Genomic DNA, 10,994 nt, shown 5'->3' on the forward strand with positions numbered 1-10,994 from the left:
ATATTTAGACATCAAAACTCATCTAACAACTACATATCTTCAAAGTTTGTGAATGAATAAATTTTTTGAAAGACAAATTTTACACAACTCTACAATTTTTTTTTTTTATATTAAGAAATGTAAAGTAATAATTCTTTTTAAAAAATTGTGTCAATTTATTTTTCTAAAAGTTGAAAATTAATATTTTACAGTAAATATTTACCATTTTACATCAAATAAATAAATAAATATTTATCATTTATAAAATCATTTTTTGTCAAGCAGCCTAATGGTTAAAATTCACCTTTTTCAAGATCAATAAACGGGATGTTCAAGGTTCGAACCCCAACCCCTACATATAACAATGCATGTTCCTGCAAACTTAACTATGCTCACGAGGAGAACTCATTTACCATCCTTAAAAAAAATGAGAAGAAGAGGAAGAGAGACATATTCCATCGAATGGGTGAAAAGATAGATACTTATCCTAGACGCAAAAACAACTTGACAACGCATGCTTGCGTGGATCCTAAAATGAAAGTTTCAAATTCAATGCAACTTGCAACCTACTTACAGCTGTTGTCTTCTGGTGCCCACGTTTCAACCCATCATTTTGTTAACTATAGTTTCTCCTAATTCAAATATTCCTACAAACTTTACTGGCATTTTGTGCATTTCAGTAACATTACTTGTTCCTCCAAAACTAGAAAGAATGTGTGTCAAAAATATATATAAACAACCACTCCAAAACTTTCTCTGCTCCTATACCAACTATAAATGAGAGAAGATATGCTCGATGTGAATCTTGTTTTAAAGGTAAGACAAATTAACCAGAAATATCTTTATATTCTTTAACTGTTCTTCTATTGCATTTCACATATATGTATCATAGTTTTTATGAAAGTGTTTGTTTTGTATATAAATCTTTCATATGATATCATGATTTTTCATGTTTTTACTATAGTAGACCATTAGTGTTCATGTAGTATGCCATATGCTATTGTTGAATTTAGAGTTCGAACGAATCTTCGTAATCTGGGGATTCGGTCACCGGCTTTTCTGTCATCAGGTCACCAACTTCCTTAACCTTCCTGCACTGGGCAGGCGTCAACCCCCATACATGGTCTTACTACTTTGCAGAGACCTGTATTTTTGATAAACAGTCACTTAAGCCTGGTCACTGCGACCCCCTTTGTGAGGAGGCACCCCTTCTCCCGAAGTTACATGGCTAGTTTGCCGAGTTCCTTAGAGAAATGTAAATAAGTTTGCTAAATACTTTAGCAATAGCCCTTTTGAAATGAACACATAAATCTAACAATGATTTTTCACCTCCTTGTAGACCATCCTATATATGTTATCAATATTTTTTCCTACTGAAAAGTGTTACTTTGTCCATGGGAAAAGTGTTAATTTGTCCTTGTAGTTCATCGTCTAATATCATTTTCTTTGCCACGTTTATTTATTTACTCTTTATTTTATATATGACGTTTATAGTGTGGATACTGAAACACTGTAAAACTTAAATTAGCGAAGAGATTTTTTAGAAGAAAAATAAGAAATTCTTTTCTAATTTAGTCACTAAATTTAATTACTGATGATGGATTTTTGACAAATCTAATTTTTTTTCTTCCTAGTTTCTGTCACTAATAATCACTTAAAATTATCTAAATATAATCATATTAGTTACTAATAATCACTTAAAATTCATTGTATTAGGGATATTATTATCTAAAGTGAATTTTAGATTGGGCGAGCGGTTCATAATTAATGTCTAACAATATCTGGAATATTCTCTCGAATAAAGTGAACAAGTAGAAAATAAAAACATTGTAGGACTACATGATATCAATCATCTCGTTTTTTAAGCCATGCTATATTTCATCGTTAATATCTACAAATATTTCCTTTCCCAATAAGTCTAAGAAATAATGGTTGGATCATACACAACCTTGTAAAACCAGCTTTCGATATGTGAGATGTCCACACTCAGGGGCGGTTCTAAGGCCCGGCGACCCCGGGCATTCGCCCGGATTCCGGGCCAATTTTTTTGCAATTTTTTGTGTAAATTCCTATGAATTTTTTATATAAATCCCTATAAATTGGACAATTTCTTTACATTTTTTATTATTTGCTTGCAATTTCTTTACATTTTTTATTATTTGCTTGCAATTTCTTATGTACGCCCTATAAATGTGTTGCAATTTTTTTTTTGCCCGGGCTTTACAATATTTCTGGCTCCGCCACTGTCCACACTTATAAACAAATTGTCAGATCATCTTGTATTTGATACGAAACTCTTTAACACACCCTCTCACATTCAGGATCTGACATATGAAGCCAGAATATAAATGGTGGGTGGTTCAATAGCAAAATCTTGTTAGCAGACTGTCCAATATATCTTGAACCAGACTCAGATACCATTTTAGAAATTGTATTTGAGTTTACACAACCCTACAAAATTAGTTTGTGAAATAAAGATTACCCTTAGTTATAAAGACATTCTCAAACGGTCTTAAGCTCAAAAAGCATAGGTGTAAAAAGACATGTGAGAACAAGAGAGTACAAATATAGGGTCCAAACCCATATGATGATTCTATGGCCCTATTAGTAACAGGCCTGTGGCAATTCAAATTTTTTCTTTTTTTTGTTTGTGAAATGGTGTTTTTTATTTTGAAATGGGCTGGGCCGTGGTAGTTTTTCCGGGCTAGCCCTATCCAATCTAGACTGTAGCTTTTCTGACATCCAATATGTCTTAGAAACACAAATAAATGTCTGAAAAACCCAACAATTGTTAGCTATCGAGGATATTGTAGTATTTTATTTATATTTTTAAGAAGTTTATGATGTTAAAAAAGCAATTGTCTCCAATCTAGTAATTGTTCACAAACACGTAAAAAGAAATACTTGAACGGTGGTTAACTAACATTCTCTACTAAATGATAGTTACAAAAGTTTGAAATGTTTTAGTTTCTTTTATTGCAATCTATTATCCATATCCATCTTCCCTCAGAACCAAAACAAATCTACATAGTTATTAACCTTACATGAGTTTTTGGTCGTCCCCAAACACACACTTAACTTTTTTTTTTTTTTTGAAAGGGCACACACTTAACTATTAAATTTCATGAATGAATTCACCACATTAATCCAAAAAATTATACTCTTCTAGTAAGTGATTAAATTATCCTATTGTGCATGAATATTCTTACTAGCTTAGCTTAGTCATAGTTTACTATTCTTATATTACCGACATACCAATCACTATTTTGTGGTGAAATTATTGAAGGTCTATGTCCATATATGACACACATGTGCTAACGTGTCAATATTCAGACGGTGAAGAAAATTGAAGATGTGACCACAAGGTTTGTCATTACTTATGTCCTATAGTTTTGCACTATGCTAATTTTTTTTAGTCCTATAGTTTTAAACTATGCTAATTTTTTTTAACTCGATATCCAATCAAAAAATCGATTAATTCGACAGGATCAATCTCACCATCTATTTGTAGGGGCTCCGTTTTAAGCCAAAGTAAAGTTTTGTATGGACTTGTCCATCGAAATTGGTACCAGAGGAAATTGAATCCGAACCTTTGAGAGGAGCACACTCTAAGATCCCAAGCTAACTACTATGCCGACCCAAATAGGTTATGCACTATGCTAATGATCTTGTTCATTCAACAAATCATAAAGTTGAAAACTCCAACTTTAGATTTACCTCAAATTAACTCTCTAATAGCTTTAGAAAATGCATTTATCGACATCAATGTAGTGACATTGTAGTGCAGAAGTACCAAGCTGTAGTGGTAAAGGAGAACATATACTTTAATGGTTATCATCTCCACCACACACTCATCAATCACATTATGATATTACTTCAATAATGCACATGGTTGTGAATCTCAACCACACTCTATCTGCCACGTTTTTGAACTTTAGCAATCAACCACATATTTCATCACACCTTATCGTCTTTATTAACCATTGAATTTGCAACTTGCAAACCAATCCAACACACCTCAATTGGAGACTGTTCTTCCCTCACCCCTCACTTGAAACATCTCATTCTTTCCTTTTTACACAAACATGGAGACTGTTCTTTCCAAACACTCACCACCTTCTGCCTTCAAGGTGCGTAGATATAGATATAGATATAGATCAACACATGCACTATTATTATGATTAACACATAAATAATTAATCTTACTAGTTACTATAATATTAAGATTTGAAACTGAGTTTTGTGCATCTCTATTTGCCTACTTAGTCTTATTTAAATTTAAATAGACTATGGAAATATGCAACGTTTTTTTTATTATTGAAGAAACAAGATACATTTCTAATTTTTGTGCTGTACTGAAGAATATTGATTAATTTATTGGCATCTCATAAGAACTGTGTTATTTAAGTGATGGTCCAGTGGTTTTTATGGCCACTGGACCAATACTAACCCTACCTTCCCAGTTTGTATAATGTTCAGTTCGGATTGGACTAAGGAGTTTGGGAAACTCACCAGGAAATGGAATCTTTTTTTTCTTTCAACTGTGGCTGTAATTAATTCATTGAGTTTATTTTTTTGATTATGTTATGTAACATAGTAATTGCAATTTTTTTTCATGCAAGGGTATAATAATTGGTGTTGAGATTGAGAAGGTTTCTGTATTAACTAGAACTGTTCACATCTTTATGTAAACTACATATGTGTAAGGTCTACCAATAAATCTTGATTGGTATGTTTTTTATATGCAAAAATTGAATTATAAAATTGGACAACAGGTACACAACTAATCACTTATGTGGTTTGGAGACACACTAACGGATCATATGGACAGTACACCAAACATTGTCTCACATTTTTGAGTTTTTTGAATTGTGAAACATTATGATTAAAGAAAGAGTCTTGTTAACCATTACCCTTAGGACAATGGTTAAGGAATTTACAAATAAAATTTTTGTCTTTGAAATATAAAATGTTACTTTTGATTAAGTAATGATTACATAATTTTTTCATAAAAATTTATTTATTTTGGATGTTTAACCAATGTCTTTGGGACACTGATTATCGTTGTCCTTCAAAAAATTGTTAACTCTATGCATAAATGTCCATCCACACGTGATATGAAAAATGGATGAGTAAAGAACAATGACCACAATGTTTAACATTTTTTTGTGACATCCACAATGTCTAACTGATGAAAAACATGAAAAACAGAATTTAGGTATCCTAGTTATTGGACTAAAAATAATTTTAAATAAATTATGTTATCTTGCTAATATTTTATACAAGTTTGTTTAATCAAGACAACACTTACCTCTGATCCATGTAAACAATTCTACTTAATGAGATATGACTTGATTTGATTGTTGTTTAATTAAGCCAACACTTACCCTATTTTTTTCGTCTTTTTTTTTTTAATATATATTTTTAGAAGTTTTGTTTTATTTTTTAAAAAAATGAAGTTTTAATTTTTTATAAATTACTTTTTTCTTGCAAGTGATCATTTTAAAAAGGTCGTTAAAGTTATTTTGAAAATATAAAACCTAATAGGTCCTTAGTCTCTAAACTTTTAATTTTTAAGCGTTTAATTTTTTTTACTTTCAGGTTACAAAGTTAAAATTTTACCATTGAGTTAGCACCACAATTGTCATCCAATTTAAACTCTTTTACAATACTTTTAAATTTTCATAGGTTGTCTAAGGTGCACAAGTACCATACTCATGCACTATAGAAAAGTATATTTTTCACGCTTAGACTAATAAGTCTCAACAATCCCCGTGAGCTTATTAGCTCAATTGGTAGGGATATCACATTATATGTAGGGGTAGAGTTCGAACCCCGAATACTCCATTTCTCCACAATTTAATTGTGTGAGCTCTAACCACTAGACTAATTGACAAAAAAAATTAAAAAAAATAAGTCTCAACATATATCATTTGCGGCATATTCATTCAATGATAAAAACTAACTTGTACACCATATAATTAGCCAGTTTCATATTTAAATTCATAACATTTGTGTACATGCTTGTGCACTAAAAAATAATATTAATGTTCTCTTAAAAAAACAGAAACTATGATATAATTTCTCTCTTCAAATTCTATAATCACATCCTACAAGGTCCTCTATTTTTTATCAAAATTTAACTAAACTTTCAACTTCCGAAGTCTTAAATAATATTTTCTATACGAAATTAATCATAACCCTCAAATTTTTTTGACAAAACAAAGCAGTTAACGTAACAAGAAGTTAATAGCAAGATCCTCTATTTTTTTAAATAATGATTGACTATATTTTCAAATTGACACTAATTCTCTTTGGATCATGCATCTTCAATTTTTCTGTTGTAAGATTTAATATTTTTCCAAAATGCTTCATTTTGTCCCTTTCAAAATCAAAACTAAACATAATATTTTTTTGAAGAGGAAAACTAAACATAATATTGTCTACCACAATGTCAATGGGTTTGATATTAGTTATATTATGGTATGATTTTATGGCAACAATGAAATATTACTGTGAATGAATCATAATTTGTTCCAGATTATTGGGTACATAATACTTGTCCCATTACCAAGTTTTTTTTGTCTTAGATGAAGTAGTAATCTACTGAAATTAAACTCATAAGGTCCCGGATTTGAATCCGAATCACGACGTCCGGCCTTGCAATTTCGGCATTTGTCATTGCCGGTTGAGCTAGAACTCCTAAAAAAGATCTAGTGGCCAAAATATCACATACTAAATATAGTAAAATGCAGAATTTCAAACTTGCGATTAAACATGTCAAATATCCATCCATACACATCCACTTCAGTATTTTTTTATTTATCTAGCTGAGGTCCATGTTCATGGTTTACTAATGTTGTGTGTTGCAGGATGTTATACTGCACCCAAACCCATGATATTAACTAAATTATCATATTCTTATTAGATCTTAGGCTTAACTAAATTTTGATCCTCGTATTTTCAACCACTCATGGATTTTATCTCCTTATTTTCAAATCAACCCATTTTGGCCCCTTCCACTAATTTATGAACTAAAAAAGATGATGCGACATATTTTGAATGATGTGATATACAACCTGATGAAATGGAATGATCAATATCGACGAACTTGTAAGAAAACTCTTCAAAACTTCAAATTCAACTTTAGAAATTATTCATTTTTGTAATTTAATTAATGACATGTAAATAATTTATCAATTGAAGGATTCTGCATCATTAGATCGTATGTTAGTCTAAAAATTTGAGCAATGGATCAAAATTGGTTAATTTTAAATAGAAAGACCAATTCCACGATGTGGTAAAAATAGGGGATAAAAAAACCTAGATTTAATCATTACTGATTTGTTTTTTTACCATAAATTAATAATGAAAAAATGAATCTTATAGAGATAGCAATACTTATTATAACACTTTATTTTCCACAATTACTTTCTTATTTTTTTTTTTTTTTGCACACTTACTATTTTATTGATGAAATTCATAGGAGACTCACTAAAAACTCTCTCTTTCTAATACTCTATCTAAACATCCTTATCTTATTTGGTAAAATTCTTATGAGTCCACCACTATATGTGGGACTCATAGTCATTTCCAAAATGACCCACAATAATGTGTTAGAAAGATAGTGTTAAGCATTCTTATCAATTACACTTCACTTTGGAGGCATCAAGAGAAGGACACAAATAAACTATTTTATTTTGAAATTTCATTCCTATCTCAATTACATAAAATACATAATCTCAAAATACATAAACATTCATAATGTCTTTAGGTGTTTGCCTAGGTCAAAGATTCCTATTATGTTGGATTCGCAAATACAAAATTAACTATAAAAATATAAATAAATTTTAATATGGTTAATTAATTTTTTAGTCCATCCTGTTATTAATCAAGTTTTATATTGACCAGGGTGTGAGCAAGGAAGAAGAAGAATCATTGCTTGGACAAATTGAAATATGGAAATACATGACACAATTTACAGACTCTTTTGCTCTAAAAGCTGTCGTGGAGCTACGCATAGCCGACATTATAGACCGTTATGGCAAACCATTATCCTTAACTCAAATTGTGCAGAATCTTGAAGATGCACCCTCCCCTGATTCCACTCTACTTTTAAGAGTAATGAGAGTCATGGTTCGTAGAAAGATTTTCAGTGCAGAAAAATCAGAAACCGGCGAAATTCTCTATGGCTTGACACGTGCATCGAAATGGATCCTACAAGACACAAAAATGACATTGGCACCAATGTTGTTGCTAGAGAATCACCCTTTTCATTTGAACCCTGCTAACTTTATTAGTGAAATTATAAAAGAAGGCACCAAAAATGGCACTGCTTTCTTTAGGTGTCATGGTCATGAACAATTTGAAATGACGGGGTTGGACTCAAAATACAATGACTTGTTCAACCAAGGTATGGTTTGCACCGCTAGAATTGTGTCGAGGGCTGTTATTGCTGGATACAAAGACGGGTTTAACCAAATTAAGTCTTTGGTTGATGTTGGTGGGGGTATCGGAGGATCTCTCTCCGAGATTGTTAGAGCTTATCCTCACATTCAAGCTATTAACTTTGATTTGCCTCATGTGGTTTCAACGGCCCCTAATTTTGATGGTATCACCCATGTTGGAGGAGACATGTTCGTGTCAGTTCCTAGTGCTGATGCTATTTACATGAAGGTATAATGCTAAACAAATATATTGTTTCTTTTCAATTTTTTTGTGCATTTGGCTTATACACATGAATTTAATTATCTTTGGGTGAATGGCAGTGGATTCTTCATGACTGGAGCGACGACCATTGCATAAAGATATTGAAGAACTGTAGAAAGGCAATACCAGAGAAAACAGGAAAGGTGATCATTGTGGATCATGTATTGGACCCAGAAGGAAATGAACCATTTACCGACACTGGGATAGCATTTGACATGATGTTGCTTGCTCACAATGCTGGTGGTAAAGAAAGAACTGAAGAGAACTGGAAATACCTATTCAACGAGACAGGATTCCCTCGTTACAACATCATCAAAATCAATGCTCTGCCATGCATCATTGAGGCATTCCCAATCTAAATTCATGGAAGATGATGAGTTTGTTGGTTTTATGACGACGATGATGATGATTTCGTATGTGTTGTGTTGTGTGGCTTTACTTGGAGTTTTGTTAGCTAAGGCAAATACTCCTTTTGTGTATCATAATTTGAATAAAAATGCTGCTCACCACCTAGAGCTAGCTGTGATTCATGCATGGGGGGAGGCTTTTGGTTCCATCAGCAGATCAGATAGCAGAGTGTTGTGTGAGTGTTAAGAATCTATTGTTCACTTGTTAATGAGTTTGATGAATTATAATTTGTGTTCAACATTTTCTTCCCTTTTTCCTCTTCTAAAATTCATTTAACTTCCACTGTGTTAATCAAGTATCATAGGAAATGAGAGCAATATAAACTTAAAGAAATTGGGTCATGGGAAATTTATTTTTAATTAAATTGACACTAATACACTACTGAGGCTATTTGAACTTTGTTCCTAACCTACCGAGTTTTCAAAAAAAAAAAAAAAACTCTAAACAAATTAATTAAAGTTTAACATGAAGGTGTATTACATAAAGAAATCCAGAATCCTCTAAGTGAAAGTGATAGTAGGTTCTACGGCTATCAATCAATCCAAGCTATGCTATAAGTAAAGGAAATAAAAACGGCATAAAGAGAAAATAAGATAAACAATGCAACTCGGTTTTTCATAGCCTCATGTTTTAGAAGATACAAACTTAAACACTAGGTCATGAAAATTGCTCTTCTGACATTAGAACTGTCCTAATAACACAAGTAAAATACCAATTTGCTCTCAACGGTAGTTAACTACCGTTCTATTGTCCGGCAGCAATTAACTGCTGCTGAGTACAACGGTAGTTAACTGTCGCTACAGCCAGCGGCAGTTAACTGCTGTTACGTGCTTGGCTCACATTTTTCCACAGCTTTGCTTTCTCCTTCTCCTTCCCTTTTATACATACTATTTTGATCGAAATGTTTTCCAATTTTCATCCAATTTCAAATGCATCAATTCTAAAACATATAAAAAGTAAGTAATAATAATATTAACATGATAAAAATAAAACGCAAGAAATAATTTAAAAGGTGCGTAAATGTCATAGAAATATGATAATGCTACAAGGTAGAGCTGAAACAGACTGCCCGACCCGTTTAGGGCCGGCCCTAACGGGCTTCAGACTCTATCGGGCTGGGCCAAAAAGCCCGGTTGTAAATCAGGCTTAAAATATACTACTCGAGCCCGTATTAAAAATTATATTTTTTAGAAAAATTATATTTTTTAGAAAAATTACCATAAAATACTCCTATGATTTTTTTTTTTATAAATAATATTTTTAATATGTTTAAATAATGTCTAGCACAAAAATAAATTGTAAACATTTTCGTACAAACGTCGTCAACTAAAACGGCGAGGAAATCAATTTTAAATAAATTAAATACGTTATGGTGGTTAGAAATATTTATATATTCGATCTTTAAAATTATAAATAACAAAACGAGTAAATATAATTTTATATTACATTTATATTTGTGTTAATTCATCGAATTTTCACTTTTTTTTTTTTTTTTTTACTTTGATAATCAACTAATTAAAGAATTATTTGAAAAATATATATAATTTACAGGATTTTTATTTGTTATGCGGGCTATCGGGCAACCCGCGGCCCGTTCGGGCTAGCCCTAAAGAGTATCGGGCTAAAAATCCATATTAAAATTCGGGCTCAATATTTAAGGCCCAAACCCTATAATTAATCAGGCTAAACAGGCCGGCCCATACGTCCCAGCCCGTTTTGACAGCTCTACTACAAGGTACGAAACATGTAATAATAATACATCACCATCGTCATAGTCAAAATGTACAAAAAAAAAAAAACCTAATCATAATCAACCCTGCTGCCTACGATGCCTGGCAATCCGATATGTAAGGGCAAGGCGACCAGTAGTGCCAATCCAAATCACCTCCTGAACAATC

At 31.9% G+C, this 10,994-nt stretch overlaps 1 protein-coding gene across 1 annotated transcript; it reads left to right on the top strand.

Moving 5' to 3' along the window:
* The first annotated feature begins 658 nt into the window (after window positions 1-658).
* On the top strand, window positions 659-9,344 carry LOC11446905 ((R,S)-reticuline 7-O-methyltransferase). The gene is made up of 4 exons (XM_003605696.4): window positions 659-795; window positions 3,266-4,109; window positions 7,891-8,655; window positions 8,748-9,344. Exons 2-4 carry the CDS (start codon window positions 4,065-4,067, stop codon window positions 9,045-9,047), a joined length of 1,110 nt encoding a protein of 369 aa, XP_003605744.1. The 5' UTR covers window positions 659-795; window positions 3,266-4,064; the 3' UTR covers window positions 9,048-9,344.
* Window positions 9,345-10,994: the final 1,650 nt, after the last annotated feature.

Source organism: Medicago truncatula, chromosome 4, assembly GCF_003473485.1.
Source record: "Medicago truncatula cultivar Jemalong A17 chromosome 4, MtrunA17r5.0-ANR, whole genome shotgun sequence".
In the NCBI taxonomy this organism is placed as follows: domain Eukaryota; kingdom Viridiplantae; phylum Streptophyta; class Magnoliopsida; order Fabales; family Fabaceae; genus Medicago; species Medicago truncatula.

Coding starts and splice junctions, on each gene's coding strand:
- LOC11446905 (XM_003605696.4), top strand. CDS start 4,065: ATGGAGACTGTTCTTTCCAAACACTCACCACCTTCTGCCTTCAAG. Junction 4,110..7,890: donor CACCACCTTCTGCCTTCAAG/GTGCGTAGATAT, acceptor TATATTGACCAG/GGTGTGAGCAAGGAAGAAGA. Junction 8,656..8,747: donor CTGATGCTATTTACATGAAG/GTATAATGCTAA, acceptor GGTGAATGGCAG/TGGATTCTTCATGACTGGAG.